Raw genomic sequence first — 26875 nt, forward strand, 5'->3', positions numbered from 1 at the left:
GGGAGCAATAAAGGCTTCCAAGAAGCAGTGTAAGGCGGCCTTCCCCTCCGGTGGCTAGCACGGGCCCCAACAGGTCTGGCTCATCCTCTACCAATAATAATAATAATAATAATAATTATTATTATTATTATTGTTTTGACTCCCTGTCTCCAGGAGACAGTGCTGACTTCCCTTATTTGTAACTGTCAGACATGAGTCATCCCTTCACTGTAAGTATTACAGAATTGAATATCACATTCTAGGCTGATTTGTCTGCTGTTAGGGGCACAGCCGGCAGCTCTTTTTGCCTGTCTTCTAGAAGTCTTGGTAGTCAGAGCAGTGAGGCCAACTGCACAAGTTAATTAACTGGGAGATGGAGAAGAGAGAGCATGGGACCTTTTTTTTATCCATTTTTGTTTGGTACAGGATATATTTAAGAGTAGACAGCTTCTTTCTAGGTGCCAATATATTAAGCAATACCTGCCATCAGAAAACCCTGAATCCCTTAAAAAAAAAATGAATTTGCACCCATTAGCAAATAAAGTCATCTGTGTCTTAGAAAAGATATTGGTTTACAAATGGATCTGGCAGCTTTGGCCAATTGTTCTGTTGTACACACAAAACGATCCTTTGAGGAAAACCTGGAAATTTATTTTAGAATTTTAAGAAATGCACTAAATAAACAAGCAAACAAAAATTCGTCCTGAAAATTTTCTAAAGGACACTTAACTTTGTTTTTGAATATTTAGGCTTTCTTCCCATCATATTCCTATAAGTTTGATTGAGTTACATCTTTTACAATACACTCACACATACACACACACACGTATATATTTAAGACAGCTTTGAAATTTTAAAATAAATATTTTTAAGAACACTTTCACTTATGATTCTCTACCATATTATAACTTTTCATTTCTTGGGATCTTCTTTGAGTCTTTTTTTACTTATTATATGTAATTATAATGTTGGCATTTAGGCAAATTGTATATTCTACTCTAAACCTTAGAAGTTCTTCCTTACCTGCTTGTTGAATCTGCCTCATGAAGTGATTCCTACTCTAGTTGTGTGACTCAGGACAGTGAGAGAGGATTTGTTTTGGACCCCAGGGAGAGTGTCAGACTAGTCTTCCAATCAGAAAGCATTCCGTGCAATTCAAGGCGCAGATGAAACAGCAGATTTCTTCATGGCCTAGGCTTGGACGGAAAATAGGATTTATGTAGTGTTTATTCACATATAAATGGTGAGGTGGGCAAAGCACTTTTAGCTTTAGGGAGTTCAGAGTGGCCAGCCAAATGACACTTATGTGGCCTACCTGAGCATAAAACTTACTAGTGTGTTGTTGGGGAAGAAGGTGAGACCTTTGTGCTCTGCTGGGAATGGGAGAGCTCACACACTCACACACTCACACACACACACACACACACACACACACACACAATGAGAAACAATACGCTGGCATTTCTCAGTCCTTTCTTACTTTTCTGGAGAAGGAGATAAAAAAGGAAGAGGTCCTAGGTTTTGATTTTTAAAAATCTTGCATCAGAAATACGTGTTGCTTAACTAAGGTAAGGAATGAAAACAATATTAATTTGAAAGAAAATAAATTCTGTATCTTTTAGATTTTAAATAAAGTGAAATTTCAACACCTGATAACTGTTAAGAACACAAACTCAGGCAGGTTTGTGTTGAGTTCATAACTGTAAAATGTGCTAGAAGTTTGTGGAGGATTGGATTTTTGAGTTTGCAGACTCCTGAAGACATTGGGAGTTGGTGTGCCAACTGTGGTGATATAGGCGTGAAATCTCCAGGTCAATCCTTACGTCTGAAATGCCAGGCACAGTATTTAATTTCAGAGATACAGAGCAGCAGCATATGCAGTGGATGGAAATATATGCTCTTTAGTGCTCAAGCTCCTCAGGAAAGGAGTCAAACACAGAGCGGAAACTACTGGCTAGGAAAAGGGCCTGTAGAAGATTTGTTTCTAAATCACAGATCATTCTTGAAACTCACTTTAGGAACTTTCGTGTATCAGTTATGATTGGGTTCAATCATATGTAAAAGACGAGCAGGAAAGCAGGGGCTTGCTTAAACAAGACACATCTTAATTTTTTCTTTCCTCATATAAAAAGTCAAATGCCTGCAGCTAGGCATTTGAGGGTTGGTGTGGCAGCTTTGTGGTTATCAGGTTCCCTATTTCTTTCTGCTTCGTCATCCTTAGTTCTGCCTTCCACCCTGAGGTTTGCCTTACGGCTGCTGGATGACCACCGCTGGTCTAGATGTCGCATCTGTGCTCTGGGCAAGAAGGGAAAGGCTGAAGTACACACTTCTTGGTAGAATCAAATCCCCTCTAAAGAGTTTTCCTGGCCACCCCTGTCTGTCTGTAAAGGACATTGCCTTCCCAATAAACAGAGGATAAATATTGGATAGGCAAACCTTCGTCTCTGTCCTACCAAGTGATCATGAGAATAAAGGTTGTTACCAAGACTTAGGTGGCTAAGACTTTGGGATGCCTGCACACTCTTAGAATAGGACAGGAATAATATTTGGCAAACCTGGCTTTTAGTTTGCTGTTGATTGATTGATTCAACAGTACTGCTAGGTACTGTAGTTACAGTCATGAGCAAGATAGACATGGCCCCTGCCCTCAAAGAGTTTACTGACTAATGGGGAAAAACGGGTTTTAAATAAATACATTATAAATGTGTTGAACATTAAGAAAAGGCGAAATAGAGAATGCTTGGGATTGTGTAATAGGAAAGACTCTGTAAGGGTATAACATGACATACACATCGAGATTTAAAGGATGCTTGAGAGTAGACCAGGTTAGAAAGGTGGGGATGGGGGTGTGAGAGAAGTGCAAGAGTGGGAGGAACGTTCCAGGCAGACTCACTCTTAGTCTGGTCATTTCCAAAACACTTCTTCCATTATTTGTCTTATTTCTTAATCAGACAGACTCAGTGGGAGTTTCCAAGCAACAAAGGAAGGCAGGGACTAAATATTCTTTTTATCTGAAATGGCTAAAGGGGCTGCCATTTCCACGTTGCTTTTTCACTCTCTAGATGAGTGCCCGCCTGCATGGGCTGCCCCAGGCAGTATTGGTAACTGAGGTGGACACATGATTGGGGCGTGTCAAAGTCCAGGTGCCCCATCATAGATCTGGATTTGGGTCTCAGTGTGGGACTTTGGGGAGGCAAGGATGGGTTCTGACCCTGCAGTGCTGATCTGTCCCCTTTCCCCTTCCAGGAGGTGGACGTTGTGGTGGCACCATGCCAAGGCCTGCGGCCCACAGTGGATGTGTTGGGCGACGTGGTGAATGATTTCTTGCCTGTGATAACCTATGCGCTTCACAAAGATGAACTCTCTGAGAGGGAGGAGCAAGAGCTTCAGGAAATCCGGGAGTATTTCTCCTTCCCCATATTCTTTTTCAAAGTGCCGCAGCTGGGCTCAGAGATCATTGACTCCTCCACCAGAAGAACGGAGAGTGAAAGGTCAGCACTTCATCGCCAGCTAATTGACCTGGGCTATCTGAGCATCAGTCACTGTAACTGTGGGGCCCCCGGCCAGGACACTAAAGCTCAGAGCATGTTGGTGGAACAAAGTGAGAGGCTAAGACACTTGAGCACCTTCTGTCACCAGGTGCTGCAGGCTCGCCTGGTGGACGCAGCCAGGGCCCTGAACCTGGTACATTGCTGCTGCCTCGACGTCTGTATTAACCAGGCCTTTGACATGCAGCGGGACCTGCAGATTACTCCCAAGCGCCTGGAGTACACGCGGAAAATGGAGAATGAGTTGTATGAATCGCTGATGAATATCGCCAACCGGAAGCAGGAGGAAATGAAGGACATGATTGTTGAGACGCTTAACACCATGAAGGAGGAACTGCTGGATGACGCTGCCAAGATGGAGTTTAAAGGTAGGGCAGAGAGCGTGGGGGTGCTGGGGCTCCTTCAGCTGAGGATGGAGGACCCGCGCGATCATCTCATGCACGCCGCCATAATCAGCAGGAACGTAGCCAAGATGGCCTTGTTCCAAGAGACCTTCCTGGAGGATACCATTGTCATTCCTTCCCAGGACTGTTAGCCTAACTTTTGGTCAATTCATTCTAATAGTGCTCTTTAATCTCCAGCTTCTATCTGTATCCCCTTGACCCTGATGGAGCTGGAGAAGAGCCATTTGAAGAATGTTACTAAGTCATGCTTTTAGCCTTGACTCCTTTTGCATAGTTCATGCTTCTTCATTGATCCTTTCTGTACGCATGTCATGGTTTCCATTTTCTTTTCAGGCTGCTCCTAAAACCCCACTCAGGAGGATTTTCCAAAGTAGTGTTTTTAGCTTTTCTGGCAGTTCCATTCTTCACGAATGGCTATTAACAAAATTGGGCCAAAATGGTTAGGCAGGTCTCAGTGTCTGAGGTTTACATGCTGCTGACTTTGTACACTGACTGCTGTTTGAGTCTTCTGCGTGAACATTAGCTCTACTACCCATTAATTAAAGGGACATGGTTTGCAAGTTCCGCTTTAGGTTCTCAATCATGGCTACCCATCCAAGTCGCCTGGGAGGCTTTTTGAAAATAGAGACGCTCGAGACTGCTAATTCATCAGAATTTCTGACATGGGACCAGCATCAGTTTTTTTCAAAGGCAACAACCTCCCTAGGTGGAGTCTACTTCTTGCATTTTCTAGATGAGGGAACTGGGACTTAGACAGGTTAAGTAATTTGCTCAGAGTCACACAACTACTAAAGGAGAGGCAAAATTTGAGTCTAAATAATCTGATTCCTGGACCCATACTCCTTTTTTCCATGCTTCACTGCTCCTTAATCTGCTCCTGGTAACTTGATGCCACCATCTTCCTGGTGACCAGCTTCAAAACCTCAGCGTGGTCTTTAACTGTTTTCTTTCTCTTATCCCCACAGCCAGTCAGTTCCCAAGTCCTGCTGAGTCTTCGTCCATATTTTGTATCTGCCTGTGCTTTTCTAGTCCCTCTTCTCTAGTCTACCTGAAATATTGTTACTGACGGTCTCACTGATGCCTTGGGTTCCTTTCTCCAGTCCACCTTTATTAGCTCCCTGTTCCTACAAAGCTTAGACTCCTTTGCCTCATTAAAAATCTTCCAAAGCCAAGCGCTTACCAACTGCCTCAGTCTTATTTCCCACTGTGCGCCTTCCTGTAGTTTCTGTTTCAGTTGGTCAACTGCTTGCTCTCCTCTAGATGTTCCTTTTACTTTTTCTTTGCTCATGCCCTGCCCTAAGCCTGAAATGTCTTCTATTGCCTGTGAATTTCCAAATGCTACCTACCCATCAAGTCCTCTTCCAAGTAACGTTTTTCATGAAGTTGTCTTTAATTTTCTTAGCTAACAACCATCGCATTCATCTGAACTCCCAAAACATTTCATTTGTAATTGAAATTTCTGGTATATTTCACTTTCCATCTTTTATTATAGTTATTAACAATTATGTTCTTCTGACACTTTTCTAAAATCTTAGAGGTGAAGGTCTTATTCATTTTTATACCCCTTGCAGCAAATAACACAGTGTCTGTTACATCTTTGGAGAGTGAGCGAGTGTGTGAATGATGGTGTACGGCTATGTTACACTTACAGATACAAAGGAAATATGGGTCGCTTTCACGTGCATAGGGTGCCTTATTTCTTACAGGTTTTTCTAAAGATGAACAAAAATACCTCTTTGGTAAATTCCTATGGGAGGGAGGAGTTGCTGAGAAATGCTTACTTGCAGTGGAAATCCTAGGGCCTCTTCTGAATATTTAACTACAGACGCTGGAGCAGCAGTGCTGGCATCATAGAACACATGATAAACGCGGGTAGGGCAGGGAGGTGGGCAGACAGTGAAATATTTGATTATTTGTTATGTGCCAGGCATACCATGTTTGGTGTCTGGGATACAGTAGTTAGTTCAACACACGTGAGAGTAGCTGGGAACAAATAGATCAAATGTCTGGCTCTGTTAACTACGTTGTGGATTTGTGGATCTACTTACCTAGTTGGCTATATATTAGACGCAACTTACATGTCTGCTTCTTATCTTGTTCTAAGTCCTTTCTGAGTATTCTTGAGCCAACAATAAATAGATTTAGAAGAGAGCTTACCCACATATTCTCTGGAGCCAGATTTCTATTACTGGTTTTTGTTTGTTTTTAAATAAAAGTAATACATACACACTGGGTATCATGACAAACGTACTTTATAAAATACTTATTTTTTGCCAAGATAATACCTTCATACATGGTACTTAACGCAAAGGTAAATAGATGCAGTCCCCCGGTCATCAGTTTTCCTCTCTATGTTCTTCTGCTCCTTGCTTTTGCACTTAAGTCATTCCTTAGAGGTCTTCCCATAAATGTGCATACAAATTTGTCTTCTCATGGATATACATTAATTTATTTAACTCCTCCCCTACTGATGGACATTTTGTCTATTTCTTTCTTATCTTTTTGCTATTACAAACTGTACTGCATTGATCATTATTGTACCTACATATCTTTGGGACTTGTAAGGATGTATTTCTATGCTCGAGACTACTTAGTCATGCATAGTCTGAGCAATGTCCATTTTCAGGGACTTCAAAAAATACATTTTATTTTTTTGTCTTCTAGAAAAATAATTTCTAGAAGAAGAGCAGTTAGGTCGAAAGGTATATAGATTTTGTGTTGTTGTTGGTTGGTTAGTTTAGAATTTCGGCAGATATTGCCAGATTTCCTCCAAGGAGGTAGCACTAATTTAAATTTCCATCAGTTGACACGAGAGTGCTTTTTCAGTAGTAGAGTTTTTTGCAGGTAATTTGTCTCCTCTTAATTGCTTCTGTCCTCTGGCTTGCAAAACAGAGTTTCTAATCCTGAGAGATAGTGGCATGGTGGGGACAACGTTCTAGTTTTACTTTTTATTTATCTAGCAATTGATTAGAATTGAATTCCTGACTCTGGGAGTTTTCTTAGTATGCTAGGTAGTGTGAAATATGACAAAGGTCAGAGGTTTGGGAATCCATGAGCTTTGGGTTCAGCTGCTGATTATATTACTAACTGTACATCCCCACTTTGTCCTCTCTTTGAGGCTGTTTCCTGATCTATACAATAGAACCAACAGTGTCCACCTGACAAAGTTATTTTGAGGATTAAATTAGACTACACATGTAAAATACTTACTATAGTGCTTTCAAATCGTCTGCACTCAATAAATGTTCTACCCCTCCTATAAATGTGACCAAAAAGCTAACGAAATCAGGAGGCTCATTCTAGACACAATTGCTCCTTAAGATTCCTAGCTCCCTTAAGTAGTTGAGGGTTGCATGGCCCCTGGTCATCCTGAGGCCAGAGTTTGTCAGCCAAGCATGTGTTTTGCAGCCGTCATCATGGGAGCTCCTCGGCTCTGACTTGAGGGATGCCTTTGCCCAGTGTACCTGCCCCGACCCTCGCAGTCAGCTAGCTTATTTCTCTGCCTCCATAGATGTCATTGTCCCTGAGAATGGGGAACCCGTGGGCACCAGAGAGATCAAGTGCTGCATCCGACAGATCCAAGAGCTCATCATCTCCCGGCTGAATCAGGCGGTGGCTAACAAGCTCATCAGCTCGGTGGATTACCTACGTGAGAGCTTTGTCGGGACCCTGGAACGGTGTCTGCAGAGCCTGGAGAAGTCTCAGGATGTTTCAGTTCACATCACCAGTAATAATCTCAAACAGGTACTCACAGAATGTTTAAGACACCATGTCACAGATAATGCATGAAACAATCCACACACAAGCCCAAGTTCAAGTTAGCCAACAATTTCCCTTTCAACTTTTTGCTGATCCAGTTAGAATTCTATTTTTCTTACCACATGACCACTGCCTGTGGGAGGTGCTTGTGCACTGTACAATTGCTGTAAGTTGATGAGCAAGAAGAAGATGAAGAAAAGGGGCCCAAATAGTCACAAAAAGTGATCAACTTGCATTGACTCTGAACATATATTGAGGAATAAATTTGAAAACCTGGAGACCAGACTACGTTCTTGAAGTAAATATCATTTATTGCATTTTTAAAATAGCCACTCTATTCAGGGCATATTAATTTTCTTTTGTGTGCTCTCTTTCAGATCTTAAATGCTGCCTATCACGTCGAAGTCACATTCCACTCAGGGTCCTCGGTTACAAGAATGCTGTGGGAGCAAATCAAGCAGGTAGAGGTTGCCTAGGGAAAAAATGTTTAGCTCTTAGTTGGCTCCAATGAGTCTTAGTCACTCTGGTAGAGAACAGGTATCCAGGATCTTCTGTTAGTTTGGGGTGGCTGTTTGTCTTAGTTTGCCCGCCTGGGAGAATCTGGTTTATGCCTATTCTGCAGTAATTGTTAATAGTGCGCCCTTTAACTCTTTAAAGTGGCATGTTTCAGTGATATTTTATGGAGCCATAGACCCTGCTTCACTAGCTTCTTCATATTTTTTAAAAATATTATTTTATAAATAAATTTATTAGAACACAGTCATGCCCATTTATTTATGAATTTTCTATGGCTGTTTTGGAGCTACAAAGGCAGGGCTGAGTGGTTGCAGCTTCTTCATATTTTTTTGTCCCAACCTAAATGTTTTCTCAGAACCAGGTTTTGTTGCCGGACGCCGTGAGTGTGGTTGCTTTTCTGGAATTTGGTCCGGCTCTTATGTAGAGTTACTTACTGACTTCACAGTGGATTTGTCAGGCACTCCCTGGCACTGGACGTAACGTATTGAGTTTGTGAGCATGCAGACTAGGCCGAGTGCTCTGTAATGCTTTCCTTTGAGCTGAGCCTTGATTTTGAGGTAGATAGAATTGGAGAGGAGTCTTGGGCTTCATGTGCATCCTGTCTTAAGAGTGGATAACCCAGAGGAGGAAGGACGTTGTTTCTTTCTAGTGGTTTCTGTCTCCCATGTGTTCTCACTGTCCTCCTCCTGGCAGATCATTCAGCGCATCACATGGGTGAGCCCACCTGCCATCACACTAGAATGGAAGAGGAAGGTGGCCCAGGAAGCCATTGAGAGCCTCAGTGCCTCCAAGTTGGCCAAAAGCATTTGCAGCCAGTTCCGGACCCGGCTCAATAGTTCTCATGAGGCCTTTGCAGCCTCATTGCGGCAGGTGGGTATGTAGGACGGGACATACAGCTGGATCAAGTGGAGAACAACCTCCTCCACGGGGAATATTTTACTCTCTGCTCGCCACATAATTAAAAAAATTACTAGTATAATATGACACAGGAAGCTTCATCAGTAAATTGTTCACGTGGATATTTTTCTATTTTAACTCTAGGGAGAATGCAGGGAGTCAGTTAATTTCCATTGTGTTGAGTGAGGAATGAAAATTGAGGGGCAGGAATTTTATATACGTTTATATAGTGTTTTAGGAGTAAATTACAGAAAGGGATGAATTTCCATCTTCCATACTAGTTTGCAGTTTTGTGCCATCTGCTTGTCCCTTTGGTGTGTGTGTGTGTGTGTATGAATATTTGTGTGTCTTAGGGGAGGGTGGGTAGATATGATATGCCTCCAGGAAGAAAAGTTATTACTTGTTGAGAGCCCATTATAACCAATCTCTGAACTAAATATGTTACATATATTTTACTTAATTCTCACAGCTATCCTGAGGCAGATATTATTATTCCTATATAATGGGGAGAATTCAGAGCTAGGGACTTGAGAGGTCATGTCTTTTTTCTGTGTCCTCCCAGCTGGAAGCTGGCCACTCAGGCAGGTTGGAGAAAACTGAAGATCTGTGGCTGAAGGTTCGGAAAGATCACGCCCCCCGCCTGGCCCGCCTTTCTCTGGAGAGCCGTTCTTTACAGGATGTCTTGCTGCATCGTGAGTCCTTGTTTCTTTGCAAGTAAATTGGATGCCTGACATTCTCATGTTCAACCTCGGAGAATCCAAGTGTCAAAAGCTGCTTCCTTGCGAAGCTACCTAAGCACTCCTTGATGTGTTTTTGAAATCCTGAGTGTGTTTGGTCCTGCTGTTTATATAGTTGAAATAACATAACCAAAGTTTATTCAAATCAAACCAGTTAGGTGACTTTGTGCTGGTTTAGAAGGACGCCCTCGTTTCTTCCTCTCTATGTAGTTACGACTCTTACCTCCAGGCAGGGCCAAGGCTAAGAATCCTAGGGAGGTTGCCCTGGAGGTCCCCACCCTCCTGCCTTATCTCTGTCTCTGCACCTTGCAGGTAAACCTAAACTGGGACAGGAACTGGGCCGGGGCCAGTACGGTGTGGTGTACCTGTGTGACAACTGGGGGGGACACTTCCCTTGTGCCCTCAAGTCGGTTGTCCCTCCGGATGAGAAGCATTGGAATGACCTGGCTTTGGAGTTTCACTACATGAGGTGGGTCAGGTCTCATTCACGTCTATGGGAGGAGACCCCGAGAAGAAGCCAGAAGCCTGCTATGCATTTTGCACCAAAAACTACATTATGCCTTATCTCTGCACACCTAGGTCTCAAATGGTGTGGACCAGTGTTGCTGTGTCTGGCCCAGAGCTGTGCTGTCATCAAGGCCATTACTGTGTTTGCTTGCCTTTTCTCCACCATCCTAATGTCTCAGGCTCATCCCTGCATTTGACTTTCTTCCTTAGTCCTTAAGGCCTCTGCATTTTTAGATGCCACAATTCTTTGTCTTTGCTCAGGAGCTCATTCTCTTTGCCCTCTCTCTGGACCAGAGCCACTACCTGTGGACCTGGACTAAACACGGCCTCAGGTTGTTCCCTCCCCTGTGGTGGCATGCTGTGTTATAGCCCCGACCTCTCTCCTTCCTCCCAGGTCTCTGCCAAAGCATGAGCGACTGGTGGATCTCCATGGTTCCGTCATCGACTACAACTACGGCGGTGGCTCCAGCATTGCCGTGCTGCTCATTATGGAGCGTCTACACCGGGACCTCTACACTGGGCTGAAGGTGAGGCGAGGCAAGGACAGGGCTCTCGCTGGCAGCCAGCTCTGCAGCTTCCTGCCTGGCCTTTCATCCGCGTTTGTTCAGAGCTTCTAGCGCTCTTGAAACATTGTTGCAGTAGTCAAGCTTTATAACCCTTATTGCCAAAAAACTTTAAGAATTTCTCAGAATCTGTCTGGCCCATTTCATATCCAGAATACTGTGAGTCACCACTTCTACCTCCTGTGGTAGTGGGGGAATCTGGGCTACTCAGAAGGGCACAAAAGTTTCCTATGACTCTGTTGTTCTTTCTTTCTCCTTTTTGCTGTCCATGGATACAGCCAGTTTTTGTCGTTTAGTCAACACATATTTATTAGTGACTGCTTTGTATGAGGCCCTCTACTAAGCACCATAAAGGGATGTCAAACAGTGTAATTGTCAGGAACTTTTAAGATAATTATAGTCAGGGGACGGCCGGTTAGCTCAGTTGGTTAGAGCGCAGTGCTGATAGCACTGAGGTTGCCGGTTCGATCCCCGCATGGGCCACGGTGAGCTGTGCCCTCCTTAAAAAAAAAGAAAAGAAGAGAAGATCATTATAGTCAGTGAATATTTCATGAAGACGTGTTGTTTGAGTTTGATAAGTGCACCTTGAAGGATAAAATGTGGGCAGTTGGAAAGAAGAGGCCGGGGAGGAAACAGCATGATGGCAAGAGCCTTGGAAGACCAGTCAAGACACTACGCAGGTTGGAGCAGCTGGTTCATTTTGGGAATTGTTGGGGGTGGGAAGAGAGAATGTGCACAGAAATGTTAGGGAGAAATTATAAAGGATTAAAAATGTTAAGCGTTTCCGTAGAATTCAAATTCTGTTACAGACAATGAAAAGCTATCAAAAGCTTTTATTTTAGTGAAGGTGAAACACCCTCAGTTGGATATTGAGTTTCCCTCATTTAAAATAACCACCAAAAAGGAAGTGGAGAGGTTACTTTTGTCTGTTCTCTGCACTGTAGCTGAGGAGAATGGGGGAACGCTAACTCCAGGTGTCTGGATAGGTCCCTTCTCACAGATTTCTCTTGTACCAGTGTATATGGAAGCTTCCAGAAGTAGAACCAAGGACTCCTTAGAAATGCTTGTAGGACCTGTGAGAACTCAATATGGTGAAGAAAATGACCCTCGAAGTGGCTTTCCCTTTTCACTTCAGAGGAGTTAAGGTCAGCGTTGTCTGCTGTTTCTCCACAAGTGGGCTAGAGAACCATAGCTGAGCTTTTTGTCAAGTGATGTAATGTTCTCCAGAATGCAAGGTACCCTAAATCGGAGGCTTGGTACAAGATTAGTGACTTCGGTATTGGAATCCATAAAACCCAACCTGGCCTAACTAGGTCTACAGAGCAATGGATGTAAATCTGCTGAGGGACCTAGAAATACTTTGAGTCTCAAGGGCAGTTCCAGAGTTTGTTTAGGGGTTAGAATGAGCTCATGCCTTTAGTCGTTTGGTTGCATCATTCCTAGTCACATTTGGGGATTATCCAGCTGGCCTCAGTGCAGCCTTCAGGGATTTTATCTGTCCTGTATAGCTTGTCCTTCCTTGCTTTTCCTCTACTTCCGTTTCCTAACTGCTTTTCTCTTCCCTTTTTTGATCCACTTTTCTGTCCTTGTGTACCCTAGTGCAGTCAGTCTTTCTGTACCCCACAGCAGGAACTCTTAGTTGGTGTAAGCAGGTTGGATTGAAGAATTACCTTCTAGTGACAAGTAAGCTCTTTTGTCTCCCCAAGGCTGGGCTGACCCTGGAGACACGTTTGCAGATAGCACTAGATGTGGTGGAAGGGATCCGCTTCCTGCACAGCCAGGGACTTGTCCACCGTGATATCAAACTGAAAAACGTGCTGGTGAGTAAGAGCTGTTTGCCCATGATAACGTGCTGCCTCTTTGAGTTAAGTGACTTCTGGAGGGTACACATAAGTTTGATCACAGGAAACAGCTGGAAGGAAAGTAGTGGAGTTAACAGCAGAGTACATGGATGGTATCTTGAACTTAAAGCTTAAGGGAGGACTTGCATCATAGATCCAGTTTATATTGCTGAAGTTTTTTCCTTCAACACTATTGAAAACATTTAAACTTACAGGAAAGTTAGTAGGGTGGTACAATGAAAGTCTACGTACTGTTCACCTAAATTCACATTCTCTCTTTCAGTATGGTCTCTTATCTCGTTGCCTCTCTCTCTCTTTCTTCCTATGTCTGTCTGTCTCTCTCTCTCTCTCCACACACATACACACACACACACAGCTTTATTGAACTATATGAAAGTAAGTTGCAGATAATATGTCATTCCTAAATATAAGTATACCTCATTTTATTATGTTTTGCTTAATGCACTTCACAGATACTGTGTTTTAAAAATTGAAAGTTTGTGGCAACCGTGCCTCGAGCAAGTCTATTGGTGCCTTTTTTCCAATAGCATTTGCTCACTTCATGTCTCTGTGTCACATTTTGGTAATTCTCACAATATTCCAATCTTTGTCATTAGTTTCATATTATGGTGATCTGTGATCAGTGATCTTTGATGTTACTATTGTAATTATTTTGGAGCACCACAAACCACACCCATATAACACAGAAAACCGAATCAATAAATGTGTATGTTCTGATTGCTCGACTGACTGGCTGTTCCCCCGTCTCTTTCCCTGTCCTGGGCCTTCCTATTTCCTGAGAAACAACAGTGTTGAAATTAGGCCAGTTAATAATCTCATAATGGCCTCAAAGTGTTCAAGTGAAGGAAAAGTCACACATCTCTCATTTTAAATCAAAAGCTAGAAATGATTAAGGTTAATGAGGAAGGCACATCGAAAGCTATGATGGGCTGAAAACTAGGCCTCTTGTGTCAAACAGTTGGTCAAGTTATGAATGCAAAGGAAAAGTTCTTGAAGGAAATTAAAAGTGCCACTCCAGTGAATACATGAATGATAAGAAAGTGAAACATTGCTGATATTGAGAAAGGTTTAGTGGTCTGGATAGAAGATCAAACTGGTATAAACATTCCCTTAAGCTAAAACCTAATCCAGAGCAAGGTCCTAATCTCTTCAATTCTGTGAAGGCTGAGAGGTGAGGAAGTTGCAGAAGAAAAGTCTGAACCTAGCAGAGGTTGGTTTATGAGGTTAAGGAAAGAAGCCATTTTCATAACAGAAGTACAAGGTGAAGCAGCAAGAGCCGATGTAGAAGCTGCAGCACGTTATCCGGAAGCTCCAGATAAGAGAAAGAGGATGCTGCACTGAACCACAGATTTTCAGTGTAGACAGATCAGCCTTATACTGGAAGAAGATGCCGTCTATGTTTCATAGCGAGAGAGGAGCAGTCAGTGCCTGGCTTCAAAGCTTCAAAGCACAGGCTGACTCTCTTTTTAGAGGTTAATGCAGCTGGTGACTTTAAGTTGAAGCAGGTGTTCATTTGCCATTTGGAAAAATCCTAGGGCCTTTAAGAACTATGCTAAATCTTCTCTGCCTGTGCTCTATAAATGGAACAACAAAGCCTACATGACATCACATCTGTTTATAACATGGTTTACTGAATATTTTAAGCCCACTGTTAAGATCTGCTCAGAAAAAAGATTCCTTTCAAAATATTACTGCTCATTGGCAATGCACCCAGTCACCTAAGAACTCTGATGGAGAAGTACAACAAGCTGAATGTTGTTTTCATGCCTGCTAACACAACATCCATTTTTCAGCCCATGGACCAAGGAATAATTTTGACTTTCAAGTGTTATTATTTAAGAAATACATCTTTTTTTTAAATACAAAGTTTATTTATTTATTTTTAAAGATTTTATTGGGGAAGGGGAACAGGACTTTATTGGGGAACAGTGTGTACTTTTGGGACTTTTCCAAGTCAAGTTGTTGTCCCTTCAGTCTTAGTTGTGGAGGGCACAGCTCAGCTCCAGGTCCAGTTGCCGTAGTCGAACCGGCAACCTGTGGTTGAGAGCCCGCGTTCCAACCAACTGAGCATCTGGGAGCTCAGCGGCAGCTCAGCTCAAGGTGCCGTGTTCAATCTTAGTTGCAGGGGGCAGAGCCCACCATCCCTTGAGGGAGTCGAGGAGTTGAATCAGCAACCTTGTGGTTGAGAGCCCACACTCCAACCAACTGAGCCATCTGACACTGGCCCATGTGGGAATCAAACCAGCAGCCTTCAGTGTTAGGAGCACGGAGCTCCAACCATCTGAGCCACCAGGCCGGCCCCAAGAAATACATTTTGTAAGGCAATAGCTGCCATAGATAGTGATTCCTCTGATGGATCTGGGCAAAGTAAATTGAAAACCTCCTGGAAAGGATTCCTCATTCTAGATGCCATTAAGAACATTTGTGATTCTTGGGAAGAGGTCAAAATATCAATATTAACAAGAGTTTGGAAGAAGCTGATTCCAACCTCATGGATAATTTTGACAGGCTCAAAACTTCAGTGGAGGAATTAAAGGTGGAGCCTGAAGATGTGACTGAATTGCTACAATTTAATAAAATTTTAATGGTTGAGAAGTTGCTTCTTATTGATGAGCAAAGAAAGTGGTTTCTTGTGATGGAATCCACTCCTGGCGAAGATGCTGTGAAGATTGTTGAAATAACAACAAAGATTTGGAATATTACATAAACTTACCCTGTTTCCCCAAAAATAAGACCTAGCCGGACAATCAGCTCTAGTGCGTCTTTTGGAGCAAAAATTAATATAAGACCGGATCTTATTTTGTATAAGATCCGGTCTTATATTATAGTAAAATAAGATCCAGTCTTATATTAATTTTTGCTCCAAAAGATGCATTAGAGCTGATTGTCTGGCTAGGTCTTATTTTTGGGGAAACACGGTAGTTATTAAACAGCAGCAAGGTTTGAAAGGATGGACTTCTCCAATCTTGAAAAAAGTTCTGTGGGTAAATTGCTATGAAACAGCATCACATACTACAGAGAAATCGTTGGTGAAAGGAAGAGTCATTGACACGGCAAAGTTAGTTTTTGTGTTATTTTAAGAAATTGCCACCCAGCCTTCAGCAAACCACTCTGATCAGTCAGCCGCCATCAAGAAGCAGCCTCGGCAAGACCCTCCACCAGCAGGAAGATTACGACTTGCTGAAGGCTCAGATGATGGTTAGCATTTTTTAGCAATGAAGTATTTTTAATTAAAGTATGTACATTGTTTTCTTAGATATCATATTATTGCACACTTACTAGACTACAGTATAGTGTAAACATAACTTTTATATGCACTGGGAATTCAAAAAATGCATGCGACTTGCTTTTTTGCAATATGGGCTTTATAGCTATTGTCTGGAACGGAACCTGTGTTATCTCCGAGGTATGCCTGTACATCAGCTTGTATCTCCTAAGAAAAAGGGCATTCTTCTATGTAACGAACATGCCATTATCACACCCAAGAAATTTAACATTGATACAATACTGTTAGTTAACATACTGTCTGTATTAACATTTTCCAATTGTCCCAAATATGTTCAATTATCCCAAATGTAGTCTATTTGTTTGATCCCAATCCAGGGATCATGCATTGCGTTTTGTCGCCATGTTTCTGTAGTGTCCTTTCATCTAGAATAGTCCTTCTGCCTTTCTATGCTTTTGTGACATTGATATTTTTAAGGATTCTTGGTCTTGTTGTTGTTTAGGGTTTGATCAGAGGTACTGGATGAGGGCTAAGATGGGTAAATGCATCTTAAGAGGGAAGATAGTCATGAACCCACTAGTCCCTTTATGTAAGTTACAAAGAATCTTTTGACATACTTCTCATGAAAATATATTGGATTATCATTGAGGAGTCTCTGGCAACACTTAAATGATGTATAAAGAAAGATACAGCAACTTAGGGGAAGGAAAGATCTTCCCCAAATTATAGGCTGAATCCTACAAGTAAGAGGCTTATCAATAACCAAATGAGACACAGATTTATTCTCTTGAACCTTAAGGAAAGGAAACTACAGGGAATTCAAGAAACTGCTCAGCTGGTCAAAGGACCTCAACCTTCTTACTTAGTTTTCTGTCCTGGAGTTGGAGGTCAGAGGAGAGTAATCAGGAACCGAAATACTTAACTCGGTGTCTTCACTTTCTCATTCTTCCAAGATTTGTTAAGCATCTGACAGTACCAGGCACTGTGCAGTTAGCTGGGAATCCAAAGATGAAAACGGCAGTCGCTGCCGTCAGGTGACTTACAGTCTGTCTGGGAAGAAGACAGTAATGGGAATGAATCTGGAGGCAGGAGTAAGTTCTACTGAGGTAGATACCTGCTTGCGAGCTTGGGGATGCAGCTGAGTGCTGTGTGCAGGACCAGACACAGGGTGACTCGTGCCCTGCTTTGTTGACAGCTGGATAAGCAGAACCGTGCCAAGATCACTGACTTAGGATTCTGCAAGCCAGAGGCCATGATGTCAGGCAGCATTGTGGGGACACCGATCCATATGGCCCCTGAACTTTTCACAGGTAAGCTGGAGGGCAGGGAGTGGATTTGGGCTGGGCTCTGTGCTGTAACCCTGAGTGCAACCCCTTGAGCTAAGAGTAGTTTCCACTGGCACATCTGGCCCAGGCAAGGGAGAAAACAGAACAAGGAAAACCTAAGACAAGTAAGGGGAAAAGTGAAGAGGTCAAGGGGTCAGTAAGACAAGTACAAATGGGAGTCATTAACTGTTCTTTTGGATGTGTCTCTGGGCTATTAGTGTAATGCCATAATCAACCAATTATTTAATCATAAAATATTGACTGAATAACTCCTACCATGTTTCCCTGAAAATAAGACCTAACCGGAAAATAAGCCCTAGCATGACTTCTCAGGATGACATCCCCTGAACATAAGCCCTAATGCGTCTTTTGGAGCAAACCTTAATATAAGACCCAGTATTATTTTTGGGGAAACACTTCATATGTACAAGGCCAGACAATTTAAGTTCGCGAACTCATCCTAGAAAAAGTGCTACTACATACCTTATTGCTGAATATCACTATGGTCACCTTTGAAGTACGCCCCTTGGAAAGCTTTGCACCAACGCCAGCACCTGGTCTACCTTTCAAAGCAATTTTGGAACTCTTTTTCTGGAGAAAGAAAAAGATGGCCATCAGAACTGTTGTCTTATTACCCTTGATGTCCTGAATGTCATCAAAATGTCTTCCTTTCAGTATTTCCTTTGTCTTAGGTAAAGAAAGAAGTCATTGGGGGCCAGATCAGTTGAGTAGGGAGAATGTTGCAATACAGTTATTTGTTTACTGGCTAAAAACTCCCCCACAGACAGTGCCGTGTGAGCTGGTGCATTGTCGTGATGCAAGGGCCATGAATTGTTGACGAAAAGTTCAGGTCGTCTAACTTTTTCATGCAGCCTTTTCAGCACTTCCAAATAGTAAACTTGGTTAACTGTTTGTCCAGTTGGTACAAATTCATAATGAATAATCCCTCTGATATCAAAAAAGGTTAGCAACATTGTTGCAACAAGTTCGCAAACTTGATTGTCTCAACTGGTATATGTATTAGGAGTTGTCCCCTAACATAAAGAACTTACAGATGACAGAGATGTTAATAGAGGTAAAATAATTAGGAGGTAATGTAAGACAGCATATGATTAAGTGCTAAATTAAATGCTACGTAATGTAATGTTGGTGTGGTGGTCAAGGAAGGGATAAGTGAAGGTTGTGACATGTTTGATGGTTTTGTGGGAGAAGTGAGATTTTAGGTAGAACTTGCGTCAGATTTGGAAAGATCAGTAGGTGGAAAGGGAACTCATGGTTAAGTATATTCTTTGAACTAGGCAGTGTGAGTATATTTTTTCATATATTTTATTCCATTTAATCCTCACTACAAGTCTCTTGGCATTTTTATGTCCATATCGTGGATAAAGTTAGGTCAAGGTCAGATTGCTGAGGAAACCCACCCCAGAACAATGAGCCAGAAGTCATAGTGCTGGGATTGGAATCCAGCTCTTTCTGTCTCTAGAGTCTAACCATGTATCACGAAGGAAAGAAAATTCTGGAGGCTGGGGAATGGGAAATATGAGGAAAATTGCAGAATAGAAATAAGCATGACAGGTAAGAAATCCATTTGGGGAATAATAGCAAACCAGGCCGGAATTCATGCGAAGGCGTGAAGGCTTAATGTGGAAGAAGTAAGGTGCTATTGAGTTTTTGAGCAGGTGAGGAATGAAAAATGTTTATGGAAGGTTAGCTTAGCAGCAATAGGTAGAGGTTACTTGAGTGGCAAGAACCAAAGTAGGGAAACAGTGGTGGTGGTCTCTAGCGTTAGGTTGGTGGTAGAGCTGAAACAAAAAAAAGTGACAGATTTGAGATAATGCAGAGGATGAATGGGCAAGGTTTTATTATTAACTTGATACCAAGTTTGATGAACAGAAAAGAATGACTAAACGATGACGCGGAGGTTTTGAGCCTGAGTGGAGGGGGAGGGGTTGTATCATTGTTGGGGAAGATGGAAAGATGATGAAAAGGTAACCACAGGTCACTCGGTAGTATCGGGAAGAGGTAAATTAGGAATGTATGTGGATTTCCACAAGTCTTTCCCCTACCCTTCACGTAAGGGTTAGGAGGCAGAGCTGGAGAGCTGGAGTCCTCCCCACAGCAGAACGAAGTGCACAGTCATCATTTTTCTTTCTCTAGATTTAGGTGTGTGTTTTTTTATTTTTTTAAATTTTTATTGGGGAATATTGGGGGACAGTGCATTTCTCCAGGGTCCATCAGCTCCAAGTCGTTGTCCTTCAATCTAGTTGTGGAGGGCGCAGCTCAGCTCCAAGTCCAGTCACTGTTTTCAATCTTTAGTTGCAGGGGGCACAGCCCACCATCCCATGCGGGAATTGAACTGGCAACCTTGTTGCTGAGAGCTCGTGCTCTAACCAGCTGAGCCACCCGGCTGCCCTTCAGGAAGCTCAGCAGCAGTTTGTTGTCTTCAATCTAGTTGTGGAGGGTGCAGCTCCCTGGCCCATGTGGGAATCGAACTGGCAACCCTGTTGTTCAGAACTTGCGCTCAAATCAACTGAGCCATCCGACCGCCCCTAGATTTACTTTTTTAAAAAATTTCTATTCCCACTGCTATTTTATTTTGGCTACTTTATATTAAATTCCTTTGTTTCTACTCTAACCTATGCTATTGCTGTTATGATAATCTTTCTAAAATACTTTCATGTCACCTCCTGCTCTAAAACATAAATGACTTCCATCTGTCCACTGAACCCAGATTCTTCTGTCTGACTTTAAAAACTTTTATATTCTGGTTCCAACCTACCTACACACCTGCATGTATTTTCCCAACTTTATTTCCCTAATATGACCTTTCAGGATTAGTCTTTCCGACTGTCCCATTAAAGTAAAAGGCCTGTTTTCATTCTCCTTCGTCAAGTTCTAGTCTTGGCTTTCTTAATCTCTAGCTTTGACCTTCGGTGCCATATTTTCTATCTTACAAAATGGGCATTATGAGTGTGTCCTGCCCAACAGGGTTGTTATGGGAGGTGATGGATGTTAAAAGCTTCAGGGCAAAATGTGTAAAGACCTCTGCAGATGCTAGTTATTGGTGATGCTGTTGATTTCTCTCCCTGGCTCACTGCTTGTCACCCCTTCTTGTAGGGAAGTACGATAATTCCGTGGATGTCTACGCTTTTGGCATTCTTTTCTGGTATATCTGCTCAGGCTCTATCAAGCTCCCCGAGGCATTTGAGAGGTGTGCCAGCAAAGACCATCTCTGGAACAATGTGCGGAGAGGTAAGAGCCATGAGCCCGATTTTGCCCACACTTCTTGTGGAGAGCAGACCAAGCAATGCAGCAGGGGCCTACCATCACCATCCACACATTTAAACCATCATGGAATCCAGAAAAGACATTTAAGTCAAACCATTGATTCCAGGCAGCATTGTACTGAACTGTCTCAAAAAGGCTTTCTTCTTTAAAAAATGTCTAATTCTTCAGCTTCCTATGCCAGCGTGTTCCAGTTTATCGTCACGGTTACTGTTGGGTTCTAACGTAGACGTGTGCCTTTGAAACCAAAGCTCATTGCTTCTCGTGCTCTGAGCCCCGTCTGCGTCGTCAGCCTGTGAGCGATCGTGCCTCGGGCTTGTATTGATCCCCTCTCACTGACACCGGTCTCACTTCCGTGCTCCTTTCCTAGGGGTCCGCCCAGAACGTCTTCCCGTGTTTGATGAGGAGTGCTGGCAGCTGATGGAAGCCTGTTGGGACGGCGACCCCTCTCAGAGACCCCTCTTGGGCATCGTCCAGCCCATGCTCCAGGGCATCATGGACCGGCTGTGCAAGTCCCATTCTGAGCAGCCCAACAGAGGACTGGATGATTCTACTTGAAAGCAAAGACCGTTCTCTTTCACGCTCTTATTTCTTTCTGTCCCCTCACCTTTTGGCCTTGGGAAGAATTTGACAGTTGTTCATTACAGAGAGCTCCTGAGGGAATGGATGCTTGCTGGGCAGCTTGGGACCTCTGGGCAGAGATGACTCCTGGGTGGCTGAGCATATTCTTCAGTTCGCTGATGTCCCCAAGCTGTCCCATTAGCAAAAGATTGTCTAGGACATTGGTAAAAGCTGGAGAAGGCAACGTTCTGGCCTCAGAACTGAAATGGAGGCAAATGTTGTCTGTTCACTGTATGTTTATAAGACAAGTGGGACACTACAGTGGCAATAGTATTAAAAACTATAATTTTTATAATTTTGGCTCTAGCTAGGAATAATTTGGTTCTATCCAATCATCAGGACCCTTAGAAAATTTGAGCTTGGTTCTGGGACTGTGAAAACATAAGAGCAAAAAAATAATCTGTGGATACCTGGTTCCTGCTATCTGCACCGAGAGTGCTCAGGTTGCAACAGCGAGAGGCCCCAGTGATGAAGCTAGAAACAAAGCTATCTGTTCCTTACAGTGCCAGTGTGTTTACATGTATAGGACCACACAGCCCTGACTTCTGGTGGCGGGTTTCATGGGTACGTCACTAAGAGGCTACAAAAAGAAAAAGTGTTTGTGTGTGTGTATATGCTACTGGATTTCAAGTTATTGCTACCCCTAGAGCAGAATCTCTTCTGTCCTAGGGTCATGATTTTTTTTTTTTTTTTTTTTTTTTTGTCTTTTTGGTTTCGAGATAGGGAAGCTCCAGTTAACATGGTACTTAGGGGTGAGTGTCTAGTAAAAGTGACCATTGTGAAGTATTTGGTGAGGCTGAGAAGTGGGCAATGACCTGGAGCCCACGGACCTCCATGCAAACCCACTAGAACGATACCAGCCTTGTTTTTTAAAACAAAAATATCCAACTCTTCTTTTTGTGTTTGAACCTAAAACACTGATGTTTTTAAACTTGATCAGTGAGCTTTTTAACCAAGGTTTCTTCTGCAACTTGTTCCTTCTTTTTACGTTATTTTAAATATGTTAGAAGAAAAGAACCAGATGAAAGAGAAGAACACTGTTTGTAGTTCTGTGTGTGCCCCTCACCCCTGTGTGTTAGGATCTGGGAGGGGTCCCTTCCCTTGCAGTTGGGAGGTGGGTTGGTGGTCTTTTGGAGAGTTTGCCATGAAGTTGTACATAAGAGAAATTCTGATGCCAGTCAAAGGCAGGGGAACAATTTAAACATAGATGCATCACAGATCTTGACTTCATGCCTCCTTCAACCAAAATGGTCCAATAGTTTTCGAAAAGCATGTAGGTGAAGGAATAGACAGTGGAGGTGAGCACTGTGGTCTGTCCCCTCTGCCTAGCTCCAAACTATGTGGAACAGGTCCCTAAGTAGGTGTTTTAAGATAATGGGCAGATTTGCTGCTGTAATTTTTTAGGGTTCTTTGTGACAATGACCATCTCTTGAACATTAACGGTATAAATTGGGAGTCTTCAAGAAATGTTTCATACAACTTTTAAAGTTCAGTTTTTAACTCTGGCTGAACTGGGCTCTGATTGTGATCTGTTTGAGCGTAATAGGCCCCTGAGCACTTACAGCCCATCAGGAACTCCATGTAGCACTAAAAACCTTTTTACTTGCAAATGATAAAGTGATTGTCGCAGTGTGTTTGGGTTCTAGAGGCACCAGCCTTGTTATGGTAGGATGTTCAGTGTATCTCTTAGAATTTTTAACACCTATTTAGCTTTATTTCAAGTCACTCTATTCTTGTCAGTGTTTACTCGTTGCCCTTCTGGGGGCTATGACAGGCCTTACAAGAAGCCAGGTTTCAAGTTTAAAAATAAGAGGTAAGTAGTCTCCACTTGCTGCATAGTCTAAGTCTAGTTCTGTATATTTCCAGAAAGCTTTTATATAGTTCCCTTTTCCAGACTGTCTTCTTTTAACTCTAGCTATAATCAGGAGTCTGTGATCCCATTATGGAGACCACATTCCTAACGTTCGTTGGAAGTCTTACTTCTTACCCCCATTCACACGTGAGAGGTTAGGTTTTTTCTCCACCCAGAGTCCCTTTTCAGTTCATCCCTTGTGGCTTAGTCTATTCTCAGACACCAGTTTTCTAGCTCTGTCTCCACGTTTTTTGCCTGAGTGGCGAGGGAGAAAAGGAGGAGCCAATGGACGAATAGCTGTGTTACAATTCTTTAAAAAAGTATTTCGAGAAAAGGTGCGAAATATTCCTGAGAGTCTCCAGGCCAGCAAAGGCCCGCATATAGACATTTGGAGGTGTATTTAAACACTCAGCAGGCTGAGTGCAGGAATACATTGTACATGTATAATACGTGTATACTTTGCTTTTGTTCTATAACATTGTCAGCTAATTTTGGATTAATTGTTCTTTGGCACCCGTTACTATTACAGTGATGGAATGCCATGAAATGTACTGTACTGTATATTACTCGGGAAGACACTAGGTATTCAAAGAAGTCTGGTGGCACTTGGGCTGTCAAGTGCTCAGCAAGACCAAAGTCTGAAGATTTTACCTCCTAGCTTTGGCTATATGTGCTCCCAAGTGGTGAGGCGATTGTGGCTGAGGGAGGAAGAAGGATGTGACGGAAGAACTACCCTTACTATGTTCTGTCCTTCTAATCAACTTAATTAGGGCAATTTACCCCAGCCCCCAAATGATCACCTGGCCATTTTTAAAGCACGTGAAGTCTGATCACTTATGTTGCTTCAGGACTGAGTGAGGGTCCTTCCTGCAGAGCAATTAGAATAAATGGTGGAGTGGCTGACCCTGTGCCTAGGGAGCCAGCCATGGGTTGAGGAATGTTCGTTTGGCCGAGGTTTCCACAGGTGTGCTCTAGTTCCCATGATCCTCTGCAGAGAGAAGCTCAGGATTGAGCAAGTCTTTCACTTCTCCAGGAAGGAGGGCTGTGCTGGTTCTTCCCAGACCAAAGAGAGTCGCTTATGACTCTTTGTCAGTTTCAGGGGGTCAGAGCCTAGGCAGCAGCTTCTCCTAATTTTTAACACTAAAATTCAAGGAAATGGTGAAGGAAAGGATACATTACTATCACAGATAGAAAGAGGGGAATGGTAGAACTTTCAACTAGTATCCGTCAGCTCTCCAGTGCATTTTTTGCATCTTTGCTTAAGCTGCCAAAGGTGTTGGAAAATTTTTTTTCTTATGGGAGAAATGGTTTGGAGGGGCAAGGCTACAGCATGATAACTGCACTGAACGACACTTTATTTTTTGGTCCATTATTCAGCACCGAGACGCCAAGGGGGATTGGTGGTGACAGTAGTACTTGGCGGAATAGACTCCCTCTGGACTTGCTTTGGCCAGAAGGATGCTTGATGTTCCGTCTGGCCAATAGGGAACCTCCGAAGTCCACACTGCATGAGAGCGGGCTAAGCGGCCCTCCAAGAGCCCATTGCCAAAAGAGGAGTTGCTTTCTTTGAGATTTCAAAGCTTGATTTTTGAATTTGCTTGATCAAATAGACCAATTTCTCTTTAAAAGAAGAAAAAGGTTGCTCCTAAATGTGGAGGTGGGGTGGGTTAGGGCTAGTGCAGATGGTAACGTGGGTAAGGGGGCGTAACCTTGAGAAACTTGTATTGCAGACTCCCTTGGGGGTTTCAAGTAGCACTACTGTTCTTAAAAGGGTTTTATTTTTCACTTCATTTGCTTTCTTAACATCCAGACCAATTGAGATGAGGTAGAGACTAGTATATGTGGACACCTGGCGCTGGCGAGGCCGTCCTCCCCAGACAGTTGGAAAGAAAATTGGTCTGGACAGCTTGTTGTCTTTTGTCTTTACGTAATGTTTTTGTTTGTTTTAAAGCACTAATGTTTATTACAGTGTTAAATAAAAGTGTAACATACTAAGTGTGTAGAATGAAAGTGCAATAACGAGAAATTAGCACAAACTTCAGTCCTTACACTCTCTCTTCTTGTGCTGTCTCTTTCCATTTGTTACATTTCCACATTGTTACAACAGGACCGTGTTAATTGTGTGTATTTTTAAGAGACACAACTATAGGTTAAGTCTTAATTTAGTGTAATTTTGAAGAGCTGGTTTTGGTTTTGTGGAGGATTCTGTGTGCCTGCTGGGATGCACAAGTACCAGCTGTGCTGTATAATAAAGGTCACGTTGATGTTTCAGGTTCGCGTGTGTTTGGCTTTTGTTTTCCTCTTACCTCACCGTGTTAACGTGATTCTCCGTATTCTAGTCCACGTCTTTCAGATGCCTCTCAGTTTGCCTGAGAGGTCGATGGAACATGCCACGCCCCCATAAATCACTCTCGGTTTCCCAGTACTTGACATTACCACTACCAGAGGGTGGGGCAGTGGAGAAGGACGCCGAGGTGTAGCGACAGTAATTTAGTTTTCAGAACTCGCCTGGATACACACCCTTTTTTCAGCTTCTTTTCAGCATAAACTTGAAGCATTCTGAACTCGTGCACAAGCCTAGCTATTCGTTATTATACTGTGAGAGAATCTGGGGACAGAATCTATACTGGCCTATTTGAATTTTCTACTTTGGCCCACCCCGCTTTCAGATTTGCTTGCTAAGCAGGCACCATCATAGGCCACTACCAGCAGAGTGGCACTATCTGTAGTCACCAGGGAATGTCAGCAGGCAGTATGTCACCTCCTGTAGGGTGTTTTTTCTTAGTGGTTACCCCATCCTGCTTGTATGGATGGTGTATCACTCTTTGCTGTGACTGCTTCTGATTTGTCAACAGCATAAGATTGGCCAGGAGATGGCAGCACACCTTGAACAGTTGATGTGTTTGTGATTAAGTCTTAAAGGAAAAGCTGAAGTTGGATCTCAGTGGTTCTCTGCCAACCCCTACACAAGAGTCGTTTAATGCAGATGAGCCTCTTACCCTGGTGAAACTCTCCGCTAACTCCAGCTGCCCATCACAGCTAAATATCCCATCTTACATGCATATACTGTATATTCTAGTATAAAGTTCTGAGTGACTGAGTTCTCTTAACTTCCTCTCTAACCATTATTTGGAGAAAATAGCTTGTGGTATACACAATTTTAGATTGGGCATGCTTTTCCAAGAACACATCCCTCAGCAGGCTTTTCCCTTGAGCAGGGCAAGTGGAGTGGCCATCCTGGTCCTGTGTTTGGGTGGTGCTCAGAGGGGAGAGGCCACCAAGTTTCCACACATTGTTAAATTCAACGTTGAAGTTTGTATCTTTAGTAGGATCCTCAGGAGTCCATGAAATGTTAATTGAATAGCCTTTCAAGTGCAGTTATGGATGGCTGTGTCCTGGGTGAGGTCTTTTAGAGCGCTTCCAGGGATGGCCTGTTCTTAGTATATTCTAAAGGTGGCATTTCAAATCAGTGGGGAAATAGACTATTTTGTAAAACTGGCTATTCACCTGAGGGAAAAAAAGAAATCATGCAAAAAAATATACTGAAGATCTAAATGTTAAAAAAAACCCATAAAGGAACTAGTTAATGACACACACTGAGTATTTACTATATACTAGGCACTATTCTAAGTCCTTACATGTATTAAATCACTAAACCCTCACTAGAACCCCATTGTACTGAAGAAAAAATGATGGAGGTTACAAAGAACATACATATAGCCAAAGATACCAAAAATAAAATTAAGACAAATCACTAATTTGGATGTAATAATTGCAATATATAACTGATAAAA

General features: G+C 42.7%; 1 protein-coding gene across 1 annotated transcript in view; it reads left to right on the forward strand.

Annotated features, from left to right (window-relative positions):
- DSTYK (dual serine/threonine and tyrosine protein kinase) overlaps nt 1–25352 on the forward strand; it is a 49588-nt gene extending 24236 nt beyond the window's left edge. Inside the window, exons 3-13 of the mRNA XM_019711453.2 lie at nt 3226–3895; nt 7443–7675; nt 8068–8151; nt 8900–9076; nt 9666–9795; nt 10153–10309; nt 10742–10874; nt 12617–12730; nt 17194–17308; nt 20441–20575; nt 20979–25352. Of these exons, the coding sequence (XP_019567012.2) occupies nt 3226–3895; nt 7443–7675; nt 8068–8151; nt 8900–9076; nt 9666–9795; nt 10153–10309; nt 10742–10874; nt 12617–12730; nt 17194–17308; nt 20441–20575; nt 20979–21166 (2136 nt within the window). The 3' untranslated portion in view covers nt 21167–25352. The remainder of the gene's footprint in view (nt 1–3225; nt 3896–7442; nt 7676–8067; nt 8152–8899; nt 9077–9665; nt 9796–10152; nt 10310–10741; nt 10875–12616; nt 12731–17193; nt 17309–20440; nt 20576–20978) is intronic.
- The last annotated feature ends 1523 nt before the right edge of the window (nt 25353–26875 follow it).

This window comes from Rhinolophus sinicus, linkage group LG17, assembly GCF_036562045.2.
Source record: "Rhinolophus sinicus isolate RSC01 linkage group LG17, ASM3656204v1, whole genome shotgun sequence".
Taxonomy (NCBI): Eukaryota; Metazoa; Chordata; class Mammalia; order Chiroptera; family Rhinolophidae; genus Rhinolophus; species Rhinolophus sinicus.